The sequence below is a fragment of the Rhinolophus sinicus genome, linkage group LG03, assembly GCF_036562045.2.
Source record: "Rhinolophus sinicus isolate RSC01 linkage group LG03, ASM3656204v1, whole genome shotgun sequence".
Classification (NCBI taxonomy): Eukaryota; Metazoa; Chordata; class Mammalia; order Chiroptera; family Rhinolophidae; genus Rhinolophus; species Rhinolophus sinicus.
Genome location: NC_133753.1, coordinates 145,795,703 through 145,819,699, shown reverse-complemented (window position 1 = coordinate 145,819,699; position 23,997 = coordinate 145,795,703). Strand labels below are relative to the sequence as shown.

Below are 23,997 nucleotides of genomic sequence, written 5' to 3'. Positions count from 1 at the left end.
AAAATTTAACTGAAAGCTTCCTGAGGGCAGGAATCATATATTACCTTTATCAGATTTGTTATATTTCCCTAACACAGGGATCTGTTCATAGGATGTACTCAACAAATACTGATTCAATGAATAAAACTATATATTGCTATATAGGGCACAAACAATAGGTACTTTAAATGATAGCAGAAAAGAAAAATCCACCTAAATGTGTGTGTGTATTGGTGGGGGGAGGGAAGGAAGACATCTTCATGGCATATTTAGAATTTGAAATGGGTCATAACGAATGGTTGTGATTTAATTAGCCAGAGATGAACTCCCAAGTTTCAAAAAACTTGTTTAGCTCACTTTCTGTTAAGACTATAGATAGGGTCTCAGTTATTTGCTTTCAAATTTCACTTCTAAGCATGAATTCTTAGAATAAGTATGCTCATGAAAAAATAATATGATAAATATGCTAAGATATCTAAGATATCTGTGTAAAAATGCTAATTATTGTGTTGTTTATTAGAGTATTAAAAAAGTGTAAATAAATCAACTATCCCTCGGTGCATTAGTGGTTAGTACAACCAAATTAAAATTAATAATGAATGTAGATCATTCTGAATGTAGAATAGTTTTCAACATGCAAAGATATTGCTAATATTTTGTAGAGTAAAACTATCAAGTTGCAAAATTATATGTATATAGAATGATCCGATTTTTGTAAAAAATATATGAAAATACAAATAATGTAAAATAGGATGTTGAACATTTTTATTTTCTTATTTACGCTTTTCAGAATTTATAAAAAAGGCTTAAGCATTTGTTACTTATAAAATGATTAAACATTTTTTTTTGGTTGTGAGAAGAATTTGAAATGTACTCTGTTGACTTATGAGAGCTGTAGAACAATGATCTCCATTCATTGACTATTTTTTATTGAGCACCTATTATATAGTAGGTGCTAAGAATAAAAGCCTAAATCCATTCGTTAAGCTCCATTCATTAAGCTCAGAAGGAGATGGGAATCATAAATGAAGCACTGGGAATCTCTTTCCTTCAAACTAATCACTTCAGAGTGGTCCCTTTGTCTTACACTAATTTTTAAAAATTAAATTGATCTCTGCATTCTATTTGTATAGTGTCCAGACTACGAAGAAAATTGTAGAGGTTTTTCCATTCCTGACCTTTTAATTGAAATAAATCAATTCTCTGTTTCGCTAGGAGAAAAAAGCAAGTCTTAAGACATTTAGGGCCAGAGAAATATGTTCAAGTTGATGTTGAAAACTTACACATGTGATAATTATACTTTTATTATGTACTGTGTCATTTTCTCCTCCTGTGGAATATGTTTTTAGATATTTAATTACATATTAGAGCAATTATGTCCATCTTTATTGTTATTTTTAACATTGAAACTCCCAGAGGTCATATTGGCAATGCATTAATGCCGAGCACCTTGACATTCTTGTGAGGGTAATGGCTGAACGTGGCTTGCTCAGGATAAGTCAGAACACGTCCCAGGTCCAATGGCAGCCAACCAAGGTTAATCGTATGCAGTCATGAGGCCAAAGAAGATCCTGTGTGGGTTCATGTTTAATAATCTGCAACTAAGTGTGGATGCTGGCTTTTTGAAATACTCATAATCTAAACATACTCAGTGTTTTGGCATTTATAATTGGTTATTCTTTTAAATTAAAACAGCTATTAGCAGGAGATCTTTTGTAGTTTATGTAATATTAGCAGCTAATAATAATAGTTTCCAAATGTTTTGTGGGAATTTACAAGCATTTCTGTTTACAATACCTCATTTAATCTTTAGACCACCTCTGAGGCAGATATTATTATATCAGTTTTCCAGGTGAGAGACCAGAAATCTAGTTAGGTTTAAATAACCTCCCTAAAGTCACATAGCTAGTACAAAATAGACCTGCATTCAAATCTGTATGTCCTGACTTCAAGTCCCATTCTCTTTCAGCTATATCAAGTTGCTTTCATTTTCTTTCAGCTATATCAAGACTCCTCCTCTGCCTTTGAAGTTAGAAATATTACTGAGTAATACTGGATTGACTCTACCTAGTCATATTTGCTTCTAATTGTTAATATTAAGCATATTTTATTTAGGTTCCATAGAGAACCCCTGACAAGTTTTATACAAGGGTATAAACATATGTTCCTAAGCTGTCCTTTTGATTGAGCCAGCTTTTGAAGTTTTTTTAAACTGGTTTTTAAGAACAGTTAACAGTCAGTGACCATGCCTTTTATCCTAGAACTCAAAAAGAACATTTACATAAGTATAGAGGTCAGTCCATTGATGTAGTAACTGCAGTACTAAAACTGAATAAAATTTAGTTACTAAGTGAAGATATGTAGATTCAGTAAATTAATGTGGACCAACATTTCATCAAGAACTGCTAAAATGTGAAGTTATTATTAGTTATATACACACTTATAATCAAATGACCACTAAAGGAAATGCATGTGATCAGAACTTTATGCTGTTACAAGATTAAAATGCATGTTAATAGGCAGAATTTAAGGGAGCCAAAGGAAAATGTAAATTGGGATAGAATTATTAAAGAAATGGCTTGAGAAGCCATCTACATCTTGGCATAAAATTACTTACAGAACAGAGGATATTTTTTTTTTTTTTTTACCTTAATCATGAGTATTGTTGTAGGCCCTTGAATTTCCGTTAGCTCACAATAGAGACAGATTAATTCTAAAGCAGTTAATGAAATTAAATTCTCTTCATCTCTTTCTTTATGTTAATGCAATATAGGGAAATCTCTAAAACCAATTCTGAAACAGGATTTAACTTTTATTTCATGTATGTATCTCTTAACTTTATTTTACTCTATATGGATGTTTTTAAAAACAAAATTATCTTGATTTTCTTTTTTCTTTTTCCTTTTTCTTTTTTTCACTCTAGGATTGATCCTCCGCTACCTGAGATGTTGAAAAAGGCGCACAGCTCAACTGAAAACATGTCTTTAGAAACTCTAAGAAACAGTAGTTCAGAAGACCTCTTTGATGAGATTTAACTGTCTCAGGAAAATACTTTGATGTTCACTAGACTATGTTTTCTATTCATTTCTTTAAACTAGAAAAAACAAAATTTCAGTTCAGCAGTGGCTATTACTACATCTTACAATTTAATTACATACACACTGAGTTGAAACCATTGTGCAAAATGGATTACACGTGTATATGAAGATATGATTTGATGACAGTGGTACATTATTCTAAACTATTCATTCAGCATGCCTATGATTACATAAAATCTCACTTTTTGTTGCAAAGGACACACTTATCTTCTTCAATTCACACATATTATATGTGGTAGCTGTCTAACATCCTGTTTAGGAAGATTTTGGAAATATGACAAAGGGAAATGTCTACAGTTCTTTTTAGAATAGTCATATTCAGAACAATTATGTCTGAGCATTTTAATTTGTGGGATGATGTTTAAAATCTATTTTCAGTTTGTACACAAACAACCTGAAAATCTGAGGATACAATTTCTAATGTATTAAAGATTTTGAATTCTTAATAAAATATGTTACTTAGTTTAACTCTTTCCTTTAGTAAGAGTTCTTCATAAAGTGCTTACTCATGTAAATGTAACCCGCTTTTGTAGTTTTTTGTTAAGAGCATGTTTTCCAGAGACTACTGATAAAATATTTGTTTTACATGCCTGAGGATCCTCTTTGAAGACAAGGATCTTGTCATATTCAATTATGTCATACTCACCTCAATGACATCCAGGCCTTTTTTTTTTTTTTTTTTTTAAATATTCAGTGTTTCTACTTCCTAACCTCTCATTTCATCTTCCTTTTCTCCATTTGGACATCGATTCGCTCCATGCTACTCAAATTTAAGAATGACCACCATGTTGCTAAATCCAAAAATTGGTCCATTCTCAACCTTCGTCTTTCTAAGCCTCTCAGCAACATTTGACAGTCAATCACTTCTTCTCAGTAAACATTTTCTTCACTTGACTTTTGCAATAATATATGCTGTTTATATTCCTCTTTCTTTCCGGCCACTCATTTTTCAGACTTTTCAGCTGAGTTCTTCTTGCTCAACAGTTAAATGTCTGAGTTCTAATGGCTTAATCTTCAACCTTCTTTTCATTACCTACATTATCCCCCTAGATTATCTGTGGTTTTAAATACCGTCTATATGTGAATATCTCCAAAATTAGAATATTATACTGTGTTTCCCCGAAAATAAGACAGGGTCTTATATTAATTTTTGCTCCAAAAGACACATTAGGGCTTATGTTCAGGGGATGTCATCCTGAAAACTCATTCTAGGGCTTGTTTTCCAGTTTGGTCTTATTTTCAGGGAAACACTGATATAGTTCTTATCATTAATTTATAACAAAAGGAAGTTATTAAAAATCCTGTTACCTAGAACAGGGCTAGATTCATAGAGGCTTAGTAAGTGTTTGTTGAATGAATAAACGCATGTCTATTGCATAGTAGGGACTCAAACATTTCTTCAAGTTTCTAAACCATTTTGAAAAGAAACTCATTAAAAGACTGAAATTTAGTCAGATGTTTTGATACAAAGAAATAATTATTCAGAAAGCTCAAGTACCTTCTGTGATTAATTATAAATAATATATCTATATATATAATGAACCACAGGAGTTTGAACTCCTAAGCAGGGCCACTTACATGCAAGTTGTTTTCAGTAAATACCTGTACTGTTTCAATTCCTCATTGGGAGTCCGCAGGTGTGGAGGTCCAACATTGTTCTACGCCATTTTATTTCAGTATTGAAGCATCCTCAGATTTTGGTATCCACAGAGGTCCTAGAGCCAGTTCCCTACATATTCCAAAGGACAACTTAAGTTTTTGGGCATTTAAAAGTTATACACGGATTTTTGACTACATGGGGGTCCAAACCTCTGACCCCCACATTTTTTAAGGGTCAACCATACATTTATATGTATGCACATAGGCTTGACTGCAGAAAGAGAACAGAAAGAAATTACACATTATTGTTGGTGTCAGAAATAGGATTTTATTAGCTCAATGGAACAAAATACTTTAAATAGAAATTTTACTGCAGTTTTACTTCCATCGTGGCTTCCATTTAAGAGGTAAAATTTTAAATTAAATATAGATACAAATATATGAATTATAAAAATATAATTATAAAACATAAAATTCTATTCAGCCACATGAAAACTTTACTACAATAATGAACCTCATATAATCCAAGATTTACCTTGGATCTTTCTGAAAGGATTTTGTATATAAAGTACCAGAATCTCAAGATAATGTTATTGCAATGTGAATAGACCAAAAATGACTAAACAAAATCAGTTACAACTCTGTGTGTGTGTGTGTGTGTGTGTGTGTGTGTGTCTGTGTGTGTGTCTGTGTGTGTGTCTGTGTGTGCGCGTGGTGTTATTTTAAGTGGAAGAAAATAAGAAAACAGAATTTTGGCTATTAACCCCACTAGTGTTGAGAGAGGGACATATGGAAAGTGTTTCGTAAATCTTAACAATGGAATCTGTAAAGTTCATAGTATTTACAAAAAATGTGTTTTTCCAGGGCAGTGAATCTTTTCAACCATTGCTGTGCGTCACATTGATTCAGCTGGTTAGAACAGAGCATAATAAGCCTGTGATCATCATTTCCTCCTCTGTATGTAATGTGGACAATGGAAGGGATGGTTTTGTATTTCTTGCCCTATGAAGACAGATATCTATAGATCTGGTGTTGAGATGATCAGATGCTGTCATTACATGTTATGATTTTCCCCCATATTTTCCCATTGTCTATGCTCTAAAACAGACTGTTGCAAAAGAACACTGAAATGGAAGGCACCAAAATTGAGTTCTAGGGCAGCACAGCTTTTTGACCTTAGTGCCCTCACTTCTAAAACAAGGTGATTGCATTTCTAAAGGTTTTTTTCAGTTGAACATTTGTAATTCTTGGCCCTGGCATGAGATAGTATGGCTCAGGCCTCATTAGGGAAGTTCATGAAAGAAAAGTCTCCTCTTAGGAAGAGATGTCTTTATTCCGTAGTTTTAAAGAATCAGGAAACTACTTCAGAAAAGTGTTTCTTAGTGGCCTATCACTCAAATTTATAAAATACTAGATAGACCCTGTGTTTTAGAGCCAAGCAGCTTTTCATTGACTAAATTTGATTTAACAAATGTTTATAAAGGATCAGTTATGCACAAAATACAGAACTGGGCCATGTAGAGAATTTAAAGACAAATCCATCTATTTACCAAATAGTTATTAAGCATTTGTAGCAGTCTCTGTTCTGGCCACTAGATGCGACGGTGAATAATACAAGTGGTCTGATGCTGCGGAGCTTATATTCTAGTAAGTGAAATGAGGGACATGCTCTTCAAGGGTAGAGTATGGGGGAAGGGTAAGATTGGGGCCCAGACTCAATATAATGAGCTCTGATATCAAGAAGTGGTAGGATAAGTGGCATAAAGAGATCAAAGAATTTAAAGTATGGGTGAGGATCCATAGAAGATAAAAGATCCAATAGAAAGGTCAAGAGAAATTGGTGGGGGTTAGAGAGAGTGAGCTGAGGATGAAGCTGTCTGAGGTCAGAGGAGAGTGCAGAAGGTCCCAGAAGGATGGGAGTGTGATGGTAATGCCCAAGTATGCAGTTGTGAGTCATTGGAATGAAGGAGACAAGTGAGACGCAGTGTTGGCCAGGGGTGTTTAGGAGTATGGAGCTAAGTCATGTAATAAAGACGACAATAATTGGGCTCTACAGTTTTAACTATCACTTCCCTGGCATGGTGTGGACTGCCAGAAACCTTCAGGTCATCGGGACATCTGGAAATGGGATCGCAAGGCCAGTCAAGGAGGCCCTTGATAGGTATTGCCCAAAAGAGCAGCCAACCCCCATCCTTTTGTGTCTCTCTTACTCATTCACTCAGTATTATTTATAGAATTCACTTTTAATAAAATTAAATAGCTGACATCTATATTCATGAATTTACCTATAAATTAGGAAATCCAAAAAACAGGTAGTTACATTTTGTAAGGGAGTATGGTATAATCACAAAAGAACTATTCATGCATCCATTAATAAGCTGTTGTCTGAATTAAAAATTTTACTGATGATCTGACAGCTTCTAGTATATTCTTTTCAGGAGGGCTGATTTCATTTGCAAGTGTTCGAGAGGTAACCTGAAATGTTGCTCTCCATGTTTTAATAACTGGAACAGGATACCTTGAAAAAATATGACAATAGCATTTTGTGGTTACTATACAACTGACCACCCACCCACATCCTGTCCCGACTCCCAACTCTTTCTTACCCAGTCAGACTAAAACACTCTCCACCCTGTCTTCTACTCAGTTTCTCCCTTTTAGATAGCCACATGTCCTCTCATTTACCAACCATTGTCCTCACTTTCTGATTTTCCTGCCCTCTATTTTGAATAAAATTCAGGTCTGACAATTAAGTTCACAAACTTGCTGCAACGATGTTGCTAGCCTTTTTTTGATATCAGAGAGATTAATTCATTATGGGTTTGTACCAACTGGACAAACAGTTAACCAAGTTTACTATTTGGAAGTGCTGAAATGGCTGCCTAAAAAAGTTAGATGACCTGAACTTTTCACCACCAATTCATGGCTCTTGCATCACGACAATGCACCAGCTCACACCGCACTGTCTGTGAGGGAGTTTTTAGCCAGTAAACAAATAACTGTATTGAAACACTCTCTCTACTCAATTGATCTGGCCCCCAATGACTTCTTTCTTTACCCGAAGATAAAGGAAATACTGAAAGAAGACATGTTGATGACATTCAGGATATCAAGGGTAATACGACAACAGCTCTGATGGCCATTCCAGGAAAAGAGTTCCAAAATTGCTTTGAAGGGTGGATTAGGTGCTGGCATCAGTGCACAGCTTCCCAAGGGGAGTACCTGGAAGGTGACTGTAGTGATATTCAGCAATGAGGTATGTAGCACTTTTTGTAGGATGAGTTTGTGAACTTAATTGTCTGACCTCTAATGTTGGTTTTTATTCCCTCTTTTGGGGGCTTTTCATCCTAAGCTTTTATGTCACAATGTCACAGAGAACTATACTTCCTGAGTAAGGATCTTTGTCCCTCAAGGCTCTTGGTAATATAGGAAAGATGAGGGAGCTCAGAGCCCTGCATCTTGCTACCGTGTTTCCCAAAAATAAGACCTAGCCAGACAATCAGCTCTAATGTGTCTTTTGATAAAAAATTAATGTAAGACCTGGTATTATATTATATTATATTATATTATATTATATTATATTATATTATATTATATTATATTATATTATATTATATTATACCCAGTCTTATAGTAAAATAAGACCGAGTCTTAATTTTTGCTCCAAAAGACACATTAGAACTGATTGTCCATCTAGGTCTTATATTCAGGGTAACACGGTAGTAGATGTTTCTATTATGGGCGGGAGCAGGTGGCCACTGTTCAGTAAATAGAATATAGGCTAGTCCTCACCACTTACTTTTGATTTAGAGACAGTCTCCACCTTAATTGCTATCTAAGAAACGACACAGCCAGTCAAATAAATGTGGGTAGATTAGAAACAGTTTATGGAACCTGCTTATACAAGACCCTTCTCGGCATCTGTCTTGCTCTGCATTCCTCCAAAAGCTGAGCCTGTGCCAAGGGCTTGCATACGGGCAGTTTGTTTGGGAATGTGATCCCGGGCAGCAGGCCTGTGGGACAGGGAGCATAAAAAGGAAAGGAGGAAAATTCAGTGTAAAGATGCCTTATCAAGGCAGCCAGCCAGCCCTAAGGAGGACACGTACTTCACCCCACCAGGATCTTCTAAGGCTCCTTCTGCAAGGTGTCTCAGAGGTACACATCCGGGAGCAAAAGGGGGGAGCATGTATCCATTCCGTCAGCAGTGACTCTGAGTGGGGACACCAGCACCTGTGTCACGGCTTTGCATCCCCGTTTCTGGCAGAACGTCGCTCATATACATCTGTGGAGGAACTGCTGTCACTGTCCTCATTAAATCACTTCTCGCACTTCTTTTTGGAAGCTGTGGGTGTGACGGTTGTATTGGAGACAATATTTACATTTCTTTCCTAAGGCTTCGGCACTTTGTCCAGAGGCACCAGCTCCAGATCCAAGATTTGTGAGGACAGGGAGGGAGTGGCGTTCAAGACACCAGGGGTATTCAGTAGATATTAAATAACATACAGCATTGTGAAAGAGCAGCTTAAGTCCTGAAAGGAGACGTTGTGAACTAACCTTTTATTCCTTGGGATTTTGATCCCGGACAATTAAGAGCTATCAAGTATCCTTTTCCCCCCGAAACATAAAGTGGCAGAAATAACACTTCTTAAAAAGTCAAATTTTATATATATATATTTTATGTTTCAACAGAAAACTTGAAACACTGTTTCTCACTGTCTTTTTGACACACTAGCTGGCCACAATATGTATCTCACTTCTAGTTGACACACATATTGGCCACGATTTCTCCACAGATTTCAGTGGGCAAGCAAACAGGAGGCACTTTTTCCACCTCACTGATGATTTTTGCAGCAGCTGAACTTTGTGAGAATACTAAAAAATCTGCATGAGGCAATCTTCCAGCATACTTGAAAATAGTTCGTTTTTCTGTCCCTTCCCTTCATCTCCTTAGTAGAGAAGCGTTTGCAAGCTGGTCTTCTATGAACCTGGCTAACTCATACCATAGACTCCTTGAGAATGTCTTAAGTATTAAAGGAACTACCGGTGTCCCTGGAGCCCTAACGTAGTCCTACTGTCCCCACTCAGGTCCACCCCTCAGCCCTGCTAATAGAACCACACAGCAGCCTCTCGGTAGAAAGAAACGTGAGGTTTAGTCCTTATTTCATTCCATTTAATTAAAGAACAGCTGAAAACCCTGTCTTGCATTTCCAACACTTGGTTCCAATTAGTGCGGCAGAGCAGGACCCTGAATTTGATAAAAGCACTGACGTGTACCTTTGGTGCCTGTACAATGTACTCTTTCATTTTATAAGGTGGCTGAAGTGCAGTTTTAAACATCTTTTTTAAATGTTAACAAAAACCCAGGGGTGTAAGCTTAGAAAAGGGTGAAGAAAGGCAAATGCAGTTTTGTTCAGGTTGCCTGCTATAGACTTTTAGAACCCTCTATGCAGAAGGAGGCTTATTTGGTAAAATTTGCACTGGGTATTTACCGGCTCGTGTGCAAAAAACATGATGGTTCCTGAGACTTGCGCTCTGAGGCCAGTAGATGGGAGATCCATCACCTCAGAAAACCGCACTCCGTGTACTGTAAATGTGCTTCATGTGACCAGTCTGCTCAAAAGGCTGTGGAAATCCCATTCAAATAGTTGTTTCAGACTGTGCTATAACTGATAGGACATCTGCCTTCCATGGGACTCTTTCTGGGTAACTTCTGGAGGTTCATAAGTTTTTAAGTTGGAAAGTGAGACTGGTGTCCCAGAATCAGGGAATTAGATGTGGAGAAGCTTAATTTAGGTCATAACATCCTACCTCCTGCCAAAGTAAAGGGAACTAGCATGAGGAAAAAGTAAGCTGAAACAAGTAAAATTTTTATGACTGCTTTACATGGTGTGTGTCCCATGCTGTCCCAGGAGCTGTGGAAGGATTTTCCACTTGGGGTCATGGGAAAGCATGATATCCTTAGTCCCAGAAGGGTGAGACGCTAATACTGCTATAGGGCCCTGAATGAAGGTTAAAAGCAAACCTTTCTGTGCCTGGCTTTTATTTTCAGAGCTGCCATTCCATTTTTGACGCATAATTTGCAAACGACAAAAATGTGCCCATCAAGAACAATAAATTCCATTGCCTAGACTCACTACCAGCTGTATTATTCAGAAATATTATCCCAAAGTGCCAAGGTAAGAACGGAAATCTGAGGAGAGTAAAACTGAGTAAATGAATTCCTTATAACTAACTTAAAAGAAAAAATAATAATTGAGATGGTCTTGCTGATGGCCTCAGTGTCAGAGACTGTTTCACCAGATTTTTTGTGTGTCCTCCCTGAATTCTCACAACTATAGAGTTTTTCACTTTTCTTGAAGGAGCTCCAAATAATAACTAAATGAAAACCTGCAGACCTGTTCTGACACAGATCATTCTTCAGCTATGCCTTCTACTATCATTGGTGAAATTCCTACATCAGACAACTTAGAGTGGACGGTACCACCTTTGACAACTTTTTAACAGACCCACTAACTCTCATTGTGAATTGACTTATTCATACATTGGTGATTAATCTGCATCATTAATTAACAATTCTAGATTTATAATATCTCTGTATCTCCAAGGATTCCAAAAGAACCAGGCTATAGGTACATATCTCATTCTCGCTTGAAACTCACTGCAATAGCCATCATCTCTACCAGTCCATCAAAGGGTTCTTATCAAGGTCACAGAGGACCTCCAAGTTGCTAAAGGCCATGGTCTTTCCTAAATCTTCATCTTAGTCACATTGCGACACTGATAACTTAAAACACTCAGTCTTTAGTTCATTGTTTTCTGTCAATTCTTTTCCTATTCCACTGGCTATTCCTTCTTTGCTCCTCCTTTGCTTCCTCCTAATTTTTCCAATCAAATTCAAAGGAATGAAATTGGATCCTTATTTTATACTGTACACAAAAAAGCAACTCAGAATGGATGAAGCAATTCGATGTAAATTCTGAAATCATAAAACTCCTAGAAGAAAGCACAGGGGTTTAGCTCCTTGGTATTGGTCTTTTCATTGAATTTTTTTGGAATTGACGCCACAGCACAGGCAACAAAGGCAAAAAGAAACAAGTGGGACTATATCAAACTAAAAAGTTTCTGCCCAGCAAAGGGAAGCATCAACAAAATGTTAAAAGTAATATATGTAATGACAGACAATATTTGCAAACCACATATCTGATAAGGGGTTAATATCCAAATTTATACATCTAAATAGCAACATAAAACCAAATAACCCCATTAAAAAATGGACAAAGGACCTGAATAGACAGTTTTCCAAAGAAGGTGTATAAATTCCGAACAGGTATATGAAAAGATGCTCAACATCACTAATCATTAGGGAAATGCAAACCTAAACCACGATGAGATATCAGCTCACACCTGTTTAGGTGGCTTTCATCAAAAAGTCAAAAGATAGTAAGTATTGGTGAGAATGTGTATGAAAGGAAACCCTGTGCATTGTGGGTGGGAATGTAAATTTGTTCAGCCATTATGGAAAACAGGGTGGATGTTCTTAAAAAAATTATAAATAAAACTATATGATCCAGTAATCCCACTTCTGGGTATATATCCAAAGGAATGAAATCATTATCTTGAAGAGATATTTGCATTCCTCTGTACCTATTTAAATATCCAAAATAAAGACCTGAGCCTTCACCCTACGTTGCTGTTGGGTTCTCCCCTCTACAGATTCATTCTGCTCATTGTGTGTCATTTCAGCCAGCCATCTGGCTCAGACCTTAGGTCTGTGCCCTTTCTGTGGGCCACTGCTCACGTCTTTATCTCTCTAGAAAGTGTTTCCTTAAGCTGCTGTTACCCCAGCACACTGCTTCAATCCAAAAGGGGCATCAAGCCTTCTTTGATTCCCAGCACAGTAGAGACCAGATTATTACTTTGAATAAGTCTTTATCAAACTCTCCAATGACCTCAGTCTTGCTAAATTTGGTGGTCATTCTGCAGCCTTCATCTTATTCATCTTATTATTTTAAGCATCATACCCGATTGCTTAAAAACCTGAAACGTTAGAAGTCATGAAAGGTAAATGCACCACACTGACTAATTTTCCCACAGCTAGACATATAAGGAGTCACCAGTAACACGTAGCCATGTTGCAAGAACCAGCTTATTGACACGTATCCCGTGCACACATAAGCATACCCCTCAATGGGAAGCTTCTCTGACATGTCTCCTGGCCCTCCCCGATCATCGTGAGGCTCCAAGGGAAAAAGAAGTCCCTCCTCGCCTCATCCGAAAGCCTGTTTCCTGGGCCATCATTGCATAGCCCAGGATTTGCCTCTTTCCAAGAGGATTGTGTTCATTATCCAAGGGGAGCCCCACATCCTGCCTCAGTGTGAGTCTTAACTGCATTTTAGTAGTCAAATTGTTCAATATCAGTGTATTTCTCCCAAACTGAGGCGATTAAATTATTTATTACACTAAGTATGGGGTATCTGAAGTCCAGTCTAAGCCATTCCAAACCCAGTCAAGACCTTTCATAAATTGTCAGGTTCAGACATACCCAAATTTTCGATAGTCTTTGTATCCTCTGATGCTAAGATTTTGATATATGAAAACAGTAGTGCATAAACACATGTGTTTGTACACACACACACACACCATGGGCCTGCATGCTCTGGGAGGGTGTCCCTTACAATAAACAATAATATGCTATTGTAAGGCAGCATAAGTCCATGTAAAGAAAAAGGGGTTTTCTGTCTTAGACTCTTTGTATCTGTAGAGGTAGAGAAATCTGCTAGATCATATCTAATTTATGTGTCTAAATGGAAGACCCATACTCTGGATTTAAAGTGTCTGAATCCAGGTTATTTCTTCCCTAAGAACAGAGAGTATTTACATTTTTTTTTTCAGAACTGCAAATTATATTGGATTGGTTTTCCCAAAATTAAAAAAAGATGTCTGCTCTAGGTTTCACTTCTTAGAATACAAAAATCTACTTGTAGCACCAAAATGGCAGATTTCTCAGCTTCTACTTTTTGGTGTCCAAAAAATTTGAAGAACAGTCTCACGTAGGAAACTGAATCGCATGTGGTTTCCTGAGTGTTTGTGGTTTATACACGTTACTTCTCTATAATCTGGGCTTCTTTATCTATTACATAATAGTTATGCTTTGGATTTAAAAGGTTTCCATACTGTATAATAAAGTCTCAAATATCATTTCTGAATTGTGAAATGATAGTGTCTCTAGGATAAAGGCAGCAATACTTTTCTAACTGTGGAACTGTCATTAGGAAAAATTGTAGAGACTCACCATGTGGTTTCTTAGAGTGGCCTATAAAAAATTACATCTGATTGGCTAGTTGCCCTTGAAATACACTCTACAATGAGTCAGAGCCATCTCACTTTTAAAATTTTTTATTTATTTATTTATTTTATTTCTGCTATGTGGAATTAGCCTTTCATGTGGAGAAAAAAATTGCTTTTTCTCCATCTGCCCCATTTCATCTCTCATGATCTCTTCAATGAATCCCCACTGTTGCAACTGTTTCTAGCCTTCCCACTTGCAAAATATACCTTCCTATGTCTCTTGTCTTGGGACATTTCTGAATAACAAGGTAGCTAAATTGATGCTAAAGATACATGAGAGTTAACTTGTGCTGGGATACTCTGTCTTGTCATGTGATCAGTTTAACAGGCCTTCCTTGATCTAACCCAGAGTTACTGAGGAAGAGTGTATACTTTGCAGGCAACCAGCGGACTATTCATTTAGTCAGTTATTTAGTGGCTCCTAGCTGGTTCAGATGCTGCACAGAGAAAACATGGTGAATATAGGAGCTTCAAACTTTTTCAAACACGGCTGGTGAACCCTTATTTCCATAAGAGCTACACTGACCCTCAGTGTATAAAACACCAAAAGAAGAGTTGCTATAGTTGGGATAGGATCCTGGAGTTCTGCTCCCTCATCCTTTGGGAACAACGTTAGCAAGCCATTGGTCTAGTGATGAAGAAACAGATTTGGGAGTCAAGCATTTGAGTTTAGACCCCAGTTCTCGGTGACCCTTAGGAAATGGCTTCCTCTCCCTGAACTTGAGTTTTGTGATTTCTAAAATGCAGCCAATCATCCCACATCACAGGTAGTTCTGAGGATTAAGTGAGATCATGTAAAAGAGCGTTCAGCACAGTGCCTGATGCACAAGAATAGCTGTGCTACGGGTGCGGGATAATTAGTGTTAGTCTGCTGCCACGTCCATTTTAGCCAAACCTATTACAGGGGGAAGGATGGGTGCAGTATGATGCCATAAGCCACAAAAGCTCTGGTGCCCATGACAAAACATGCCCTGAGTGGACCAGAACAATTGCTTTTTCTGTAAACAGAGTTAAATCACTCCTGCTGTGCCTCACAGTGACTAATAAAGCAGAAGGGTGTAGGCCACCCTTGTGCAAGGCACTATTGAGAGCTGTCCATGCTCTGCTTACAGAAATTCAGGTGACTGATGAACTCTAATTCTTGCATCTCTCGCCACAGTGCTTAGGAGAAATGTACTCATTTGTAGAAGAAATGTCAACCCTTCAAATATACTCGATAAAATTTTCTGGGAATTCCTAACAGACTGCCTAGAGGGAAATACACTCCATTAATACTGTACTAGCTTTTTGATAAGGCAGGTTGTATTAGTGTATAAAGCGTTAGTGTGGAGAGAGATGTAGGACTGGATAGATGATACTTAGTGAGAGTATAAACTAAAAAACTCACGTTGAAAACAAAACAAAACAAAACCCAAAAAATGGGCCCCTTGGACTATACTACTTGAATTCTTTCATTTTTGTATTGCTGACAGCACAGAGAAGCAAAGTATTTCAATTAGGGGTGTCAGAAATATACTGACACTAAACAAATATCTAACAATTGGAATGATATCTTAGGAATGACTGAAATACAGTTCCTCATGTTTTTATGATCCTTTTTATGTGTTGCTCCAGATAGGATTGCAAAAGCAATGATCTTGCAAGAAATGAGACCTCCACTGCAAATGGTATGCACCATTAAAATACAAAAGAAAATGTATGAGCCAGCAAAGCTAAGATGAAAAAAAACTCTATTTCCTCTTTACATTTCATCTCTCTATACTTATCTCCACGTGGTCTGATTTGCTGACCCCAGGCCTGGATATATTGCCAAGGCATTGCCAGGATCCTGAGAAAGGACAAGAGACCCAAGCTCAAGTTTCAGCTATTTCAGTCCTCCTCCAACTTCCCCTCAACTCCTTACCTGCGTCCTCTGAGCCTCTTCAAGCACATTGTTGAGAACGTAGCAATTAAGCCGTATGACCTTCCGCATTAAGTGTCTGATTCTTGTTGCAGGTTCCCTGACACCCCAATTGTCAGAGCCCTGGATGTTGAGCTGTGGCTTCTAACTCTCATGGGATGTATCCTGTTTAGAAGAAGGGCAGATTCCCCCCTAGAAGCTTGTCACTCCCTCTGTGCACATCTTGTACTGTTGGTCACTCACCCACGCTCCCTGAGAAGGTTCCTAGGAACAGAGAAATTGTCATTATTTCCTCATCCCTTTACTTATCTCTGAGAGAGACAGAGAGTCAGTACCTTTCAGGGTCCCTACTGGCCTGTCTAAGCGTGTCTCTGCTTTTGGAGAGCATCAGTAAACTCCAACCGAATTTATGATCTCTCATCCACGTTTGGCTACACTCATTCCTACTTGGATGCTTTCCAAATTGGTAAAAAACACCACCACATACCTCATCATATGTTTATTATTGACTCTTCCATCTCCCCGACCAGGCATTGTCCCCTTTCTGGCCCCAAGTCAATCACTAAATTTTGTTGTTTCTTCCTCTGTAATGGCCAGTAGCATGACCACTATCTGTTGCCCAGATCAATGTCGCAGACTCCTAACAAGTCTTTCTTCTTCTAACCTTGCCCCATTTCAATCTTTCTTCCCACCTCAGTCATTTTCTGGCTTTGCCTTCTTCAGTGGCTCCCTACCACCTTCAATAAGAGTCCAATCTTCTTAAATAGTCTTGCAAGGCCTATCATGATATGATGCCTCCTCATTCCAGAGATATTTTTACCATTTTCTCTATCCCCCACCCCAAAACCCCTACATTTGATTGGCACTAAACTATTCCAGCTCTCCATGTTCTCTCTTCACTTCCAAGCCCTTCCATCTACTCTTCCCTTTGTCTTCAGTACCTTTCCCCACTACACTCTGTCCGTTCTCTGGCTGGCTTCTGTTCACTTTCCAGGTCTTGGATTAAATGTCATCTCCTCAGGAAGCTTTCCCTGACCTTCCAAATCCCCATTAGGCATTCCTCATAGGTCCTTTCTTAACACTGGTTTTTCTCCACCATCACATTTAGCACACTCCATTGTCACTGCATATTTGCTTCTCTGTGTGCCTCAGGCTGTCACTCATAGATGAGACCCCAGCCTTTCTTTTTCACTGTTCTATTCTTTGTACCCAGAACAAGTCTTCCTGAATTGAATACATGAAAGCGTATAATGGAAATAAACTAAAGAAAGTATTTAAAGAGGGAGTGTCAACATGTCAGATGTATCAGAGAGTAAGTGAGCTGAGAACCAAAAAGTGATCTTTGGGCTCATGTGGAAGTGGTTTGTGACCGTGACAAGAGCACTTTCAGTGGAGTAATGGGGACGGAAGCCAGAGTGGAATGGGTTGAAACTGGCTAGGACATGAGTATATGTGGACAGTAAGTGTAGACAAGTTGATTAGAAAGTTGTGCCATGATAAAAGGAAGACATTGTTCATGCAAGAGGGAGAGGAGATGACTGCAGGAACATATGTATATGAGAGATTGAAGGAACTGCTTGTAAGAACATCAGAACAGTCCTTAGGACCACACAAAAGGCAGACCCCTCCAAACAGGAAAGTGCAATTGGGCTAAAGTCCACAAGCACATTTTTGAATCATAAGTTTTGATAAAATTTGCGAGGACAAATGAAATTAAAATTCCAGAAAGCACTCAGAAAGTAAGTTTGCAGTGTTATTTAGCTGTGCTTTGTGCAGCAAGTAATAGCTTTATTGGTAGATTTTTGTTGGCCTGTTGGTTAATGACGTAAAGGGAAACAGCTAGACTCAGATGCAAGACATCCTTTTGCTTTCATTTATTGTTAAATACACATGTCACAGAGGTAGGAAAAGTCATGCAGCACATGCTTAAGGAATAAAGTATCACTGCATGCAGCAGAAGAACTGGTGCATCTTGAATTTGAAATGACTTTCCTCCCGTTGTACAAGTGTCCATTCAAAGTGCAATTTACTTTTTAGCATGAAAATGTTTTTTTTCTTTTCCACGGTTGAAGCCATAACCAACTTGTTGAAGTTTATGCAGAAAATATTTTCAGTAAACAAAGCAGAGTGCAGAGTTTCAGGAAGAAAGTGTGAGGGTCATGAGGATAAAAGCGATGGAAGACCAACAGATGTGCCCCAGGCCCTCTGCGGTGTCATCAATCATAAACTTGTCCTTTTCCGTGGTTCCCAACCAGTAGGTCCTGGACCCCTGGGGGTAGCAGAATTTACTGTGAGGGGTCTGTAAATCCATATGCACATTCAGTATGGGTAGACTAAATAAATAATATGTCATATACACACACACTACTATTTTTTTAAAATGTCTATAGAGGAGGTGATGAATAAAATACAAATTCACTTACTTCACTGAATTAACAGCAGCCTTTGATCATTATGTATTTTCTCAATCTATAGACATTGAAAGTCCTCATACTCAAAAAAGACTGGTCTATTGCTATTGTTATTTGTTAGAAAATACGTATAAATCCACTGGGTGGTGATTTAAGCAGGATGCAAAACGTTTTCTTTAGTGTTTATAATTACATGCATTATAAAAACCTGTTTTAAAACACTTGCAATATGTTCCAACAATCAAACATTTTTCCATTCTGTGTTTCTGCAGGATACTTTGTGCTAAAGCCCTCCTTAGTCCACACTCGACACAACACACAACATCAGCTCTTGGAAAACAAAATAGAGCATCCAAGGGCCAGTTCTTTAGGAGTCTGAGTGGGGTTTCTCTCCTTCTTTTGAATATCGATAGTACTTCCCAGGGTAGGAAAGTGGGGGCAGAAATCCCACCTTCCTTCTACTTGCCATGCCCTGAACTGGACAAGGGGTATGGGGATGGTGGGGTGCTTCCATCCAGATGTGGCCTCTTTTTCTAAGTTGCCTGCCTCTAGGGGCAACTTCTGTGCTGTATTCATGCAGGGGAGCCCCAGGGCTCCTTGTGTGTTCTCATCTGCCCAGATGCTTCCTTAGCATGCACCCTTAATTGACTGTTGATTTGTTTTGCACGTATTTGTTTCAAATTTATTAGTTTTTCGTCACCAATAAGAGAATAAACTACTTGAAATATCTGAGTACATAGTTCATATTGAATATTGAATTGAATTGACCGGGGAACAGCAACATTCACCCTTTCCTCAAGTTCTCTTTTTCACGAGTGTCTGAGGGATAGAAATGTTCTTTTGAATTTAGGTATGTGTTCCCCAAACTCTTCAATGAAATATTTCCCAAAGCGAGACAGCACACAAGATGTTAGTTGACCCAGCACCATTAGTTTGAGTCCCATCATAAAAAAATGATTTTTTAAATCAATTTTCTTTTACTCCTTCTGATCACACAAAGGAGAAAGATCTTACTTTAGTGTTGGCATATGTTTAACACTCCTTACAGTGTCCCTTGCCCTTCTTCTATTGATTTTTTTTTTTTAACAGCGTGCCTAGGCATCACATTCAGAGCCGTTAGCATAAGGTAACAATATCTAAACTTTAAAGCATGTTTTTATATTCATTGTAGATATATATATTTTTAGCTACCTTCTATTTAAGGCAAATAATATACTCTATCCATTTACAGTACTGATATAATCTTTTAACATAATAGAAAAGGTGAGTCGATTTAAAGAATAATATTATACAGGTATCGATGGTTTCATAGTACAGCAAAAAGCATGTGAGTTATTAAAGAATGAGGTCCAACCCTATCACAAAGCAAACAAATTACAGGGAGACAGAATATTAATCTGTGAGAATGAAGCTATTTATCAAGATAGAAAAGCCAGGCAGCATCCTGAAAAAGAGGACCCACAATAGGTTAATGGGACGGCACTCAGGAGGTGAGTAGGTGTGTGAGTCAGCGTTCCGACTTGGCTCTGACTTGGCCACGCCAGCACATGAAGTTACCAAGCATTGTCCTCCATCATCTTTAAGTCTGAAGGAAAAGAATAAAAGCAGTTTAACTTTTGTTATGTTTTGAAGCTGACCGTGTATCAGTTTTTCCCATGCCACAGTGTCACAGGACCCATTCATATAAAGTGTTAAAGATTGTACTCCGAGAGGCTGACAAAACCGTTCTCAAGTGCGTTACTCAGCTCCAGTCAGACGTCACAGGGGGAATTGGCTATCATTTTAAAGCCAGTGTGTGCAAAACTTGCTGTTCCTTTCTATTTGTCTGTGAGATCATTCTGGCTCTCCCTTTCCCTCCAGGATACAGCTGCCAGAAAGAATTAGTACCATACCTGCCCCATTCATGATGACCTCCAAAACAGAAGTAAATGTTTTTTACTGCTAACCAGAAATGTTTCCCCAAATGGCAGCAAATAGCACGAATGCCTGCCCCACTGAGAGATAATTACAGCAACACTTTTTTTTTTTTTTTTTAGCAGAGTGGAGATAGCGTCACAGCAGGATGAAGAGGGCTGGAATCACTAACTCTGATGGTCCAATCCTGGATCTCGCATGCCTAGCTCTCTTCTCTCAAGCTAGCTACTTAATGTCTTTTTGGAAGTCAGCTTCCTCCAATGAGACCTGCTCACATGTACTTCTTGTCTAAGCACCAGATAAGGCAGATGCTGCACAGAGGCAGTAGCCACAGCCTAATCTACAGCACAAAAGTGTTTTCCAGAAGCCCCACAAGCCCCAGGGTTTCCTAAATCACACAGCTTCATAAATTCCCCACCCATGTTGAAGGCTAGGGCCAGACTGAGGCCCTTCCTTGTACTGAAACCCAGCCCTTTGCTGGTTGTGGGCTCATTAGTCATGCACCTTGAGACTTGTAAAAGGGTGGATTTACTTTTCTTTGTATCTCTATATTGGTAGACTTCTAAATAGAAAATATTCAGCGTGTGTGTGTGTGTGTGTGTGTGTGTGTGTGTATTTCGTTTTTGTTTTTGCTTCAAGACAGTGAATTTCTAGATATCTGTACAAAATTTGAAAAATACCTCTTACTTCCCAGAGAAATCGTTTTTATAAAACAGAGATTCTATTTGTTACTTACAAAACATAGTTTGCTTTTTGGCGTCACCTGGAATATAGAGAAAACATACTCAGGGAGCTACTTGGACTGAGAACAGAGAGCAACACTTGATCTTGGCAATACATGAAAATGATGCTGTTGTCTTTTGCTTCAGTCATTACCAAAGAACTGAATTGGGTTGGAATAGGTACTTACTGAGCAGTAAAGGAGGCTGAGAGAACAGATTTCATTTAAAAGGGGCAAGATCGAAGTGGTTTCTTACATGGACAAATTATTTGGTGTGCTTGAACCAAATAGTTAGCACAAAGCAATAGGCACCCAGTTTTTCATAGCCCTGCACAATACATTGTTGATTTCCGCTAGTTATTTCCTATATGGTACTCTAGTGGACTGAAAGGTGAATTGACTTCCGAAACAACCTATGTTTAAATAAAACCACAACTTATACTGAATGTTTTAGTCATACTAAATGCTTTGATATCCCATCTTTAATAAGGAACTAATTAAATGAAATCTCTCTGATATAAAGTAAAACATGTATTTAGTGCATTTTTATAACTTTTGTGACTATATAAAGTGACAGACGGTTATTTTGTAAAATAATTTGTGAATCTTACCTTGATTCTGAAAAGAACCTTGATTCTGAAAAGAACCTTGGTTCAAAAGAACAGGCTATGACTGACAAGATGGATAAGAAACAGTATTTGTGGGAGATTGTGGTGAAATGGAATAAACGAAGTCCTGGGGACATTTGTTTTGCCTGGTTTGGCCTAATCTGTTGACCATTTTGGCTCTTCACCCGTCTCATTAGAAATAGTTTTCAACAAAGATGTGGCAAATTACAACTAGTGTGTTAATGTGTTTGAGGAGGTTTTCCATTTTTCTTTCTTTGACGCTTTGAAAACAAGTTCTGGTGATTATTATAATTGAAGTCTACTTGCACCATGGATTTCTTTTATTTCTTTTTAACTGTGAGTTTGGGCTGGATCTCCACTGAGAGGAAGCAGAGATGGTACTGATCCTAACTTGGCAGAATGATTGGGTCCCACCCCAGCAGTCACCAAAACATTTGGGTTTAGTCAGAACACCAATTCGTCACTTCACAAAACCAAATCTCTTCTCCATCCCACAGTAACCTGTTCCTAGACCCCTGGGAGAATGAGACAAAAGTAAATAGACATGTTGAATAATAGGGCCTGGCTTACTCAGATGTTAGAGAAAGCTGAGACTGTTCTATTCTTTGAGTCTCTTGGAATGTTAAAATAAAAGAAGAAATGCTAGAACAGGATAGCAAAACATTTTAGCACATTTAAGCACTTAAAATCATACTTTAAACACATACAAAATAAAATCAAATAACCTTTTTAGAAGGCCAGATCAAATGGCCAAATTAGAGGCCCTTTGTGAATATAAGGCCCTAGCTAAGTGGCTTTCGAGGGGACACCTGTTTCTCAACGATTATAGCTCTTGCTCAGAGCTGGATGGAAGTAACAGGATCAGTTAACCTCACTTAATAGATAAGGAAACTGAGCCAAAGAGGGTAAATTATGTGCTTTAGAGCACAATTAGTTGATGAGAAAACACATCTCAGTGCACTCTCGATGCACATAGGAAGCACACGGAAGGTACAGAGGAGGCTGGTGGTGGGTGGGATGCAGTCGATGAGGCGATGACTATTGAGAGCTGTATCAGGGAAAATAAATCTCTGGCAAAGCCACCATAACAGAGACTGAGTCATGGCCAGATGTGTCTAATTAAGGCTCCAGATTGATAGTCCCACACAATTTCACTGAGGGCTACAAATATGACACTACTCCATAAGGTGAAATCAGAAGTTCCTTATTTCCAACACTCTTATTCTGTTTTTAGTCCTCCAGTTGGGAATCTATGTGAGATTCCATGGAGACAGGTGGCAATTTTTTCCAATGAATTTATAAGCTAGGAAGCAGGAACGTTAGGAGTTGATTTTCACTCAGTCTGTTTGTAAGACATTCTCTTCTCTGAGTCATGCTTTAACAATTTGGATCTCAGCCATGATTTTATTTGTTTGGGAGAATTTTACTTTTCTAGAGAGCCAGAATAATTTATTCCTTTTAGATATCAGAAGCATATACTGGGAAAGCTGCTTTGTGTGTCTTTCTGAGACTGTTGGGATTCTGGGCTCCTTAGTAACTTGGCCAGCCGTCTTGAATCAAATGTTAGGTGAGGATTATTGGCTGTATCTCCTCTAGATCATTTCCAGCTGTTAGTGCAACACAAAGATGAGATCTTCTGAGCCAAGGAAACTTGAAGTTTTTATTGGATCCCTATACAAAGATTGAATGCTCTGATTAAAAGGAAGTATCAATCCCCTGTGTTTTGAGGGTGTCAGGATATGGACACCACAACACTGTTAGTGGAAATATAATTTGATACAAACATTCTAGTATGCACTTTGACCATATGTATCAAAAACCACAAAATGCACATATTTTCCAATCCAAGATGGCAGACTGAATACATTCATTGGCCTCCCATTTCTTCCAAGACCTTATTGAATTATAAGCGTGGAAATATAGAATAGAATTCCCCCTTTATGTCTGTATCTCTCAGAGTTCAGTCAGGAAAACTGAGCAAAATAGTTCAATAGAGAGAACTCAATTTGGGGAACTTTTTTAAAAGGTGCAGGAACATCTAAAAAGCCAGATAAATTAGCAATTAGGTGGCACTATGACCACTAGGGCTGATGAGGCCAAAGAAGGTATTTTTGCCAGAGCCCAGGAGATAGGACCCCATGGCAGGAGCTAGAAACATGGCCAAAAGGGGTTGCTTGGGGTCACGGGTTGCTGGAAAAGATGGAAATAATATACCCACTTCTAGAGATGCTGGCCAAGGCAGAAAGAGAAGGGAGAAATAGCCTGCCTTTTTCCTCTCCCCTCTCTGCAGTATCCCATCAGTGTTTCCATTGCGCGGAACTAGATGGAAGCCAGTGGGCACAGAGATGTTATTTGCAGGGGTGTCTTCCCTATGGTAGAGAGCAGAGCAGAGGAAGTG

General features: G+C 38.3%; 1 protein-coding gene across 2 annotated transcripts in view; it reads left to right on the top strand.

Moving 5' to 3' along the window:
* Positions 1 to 23,997, top strand: part of XRCC4 (X-ray repair cross complementing 4) — a 342,504-nt gene that overhangs the window by 238,875 nt on the left and 79,632 nt on the right. The window contains exon 8 of one of the 2 annotated variants that reach the window (XM_019746359.2): positions 2,903 to 3,545. The exons of the other annotated variant lie outside the window; for it this stretch is intronic. Within the exon in view, the coding sequence (XP_019601918.2) occupies positions 2,903 to 3,014 (112 nt within the window). The 3' untranslated portion in view covers positions 3,015 to 3,545. Of the gene's footprint in view, positions 1 to 2,902; positions 3,546 to 23,997 lie in introns of those variants that run through there. 2 annotated transcript variants of the gene reach the window in all.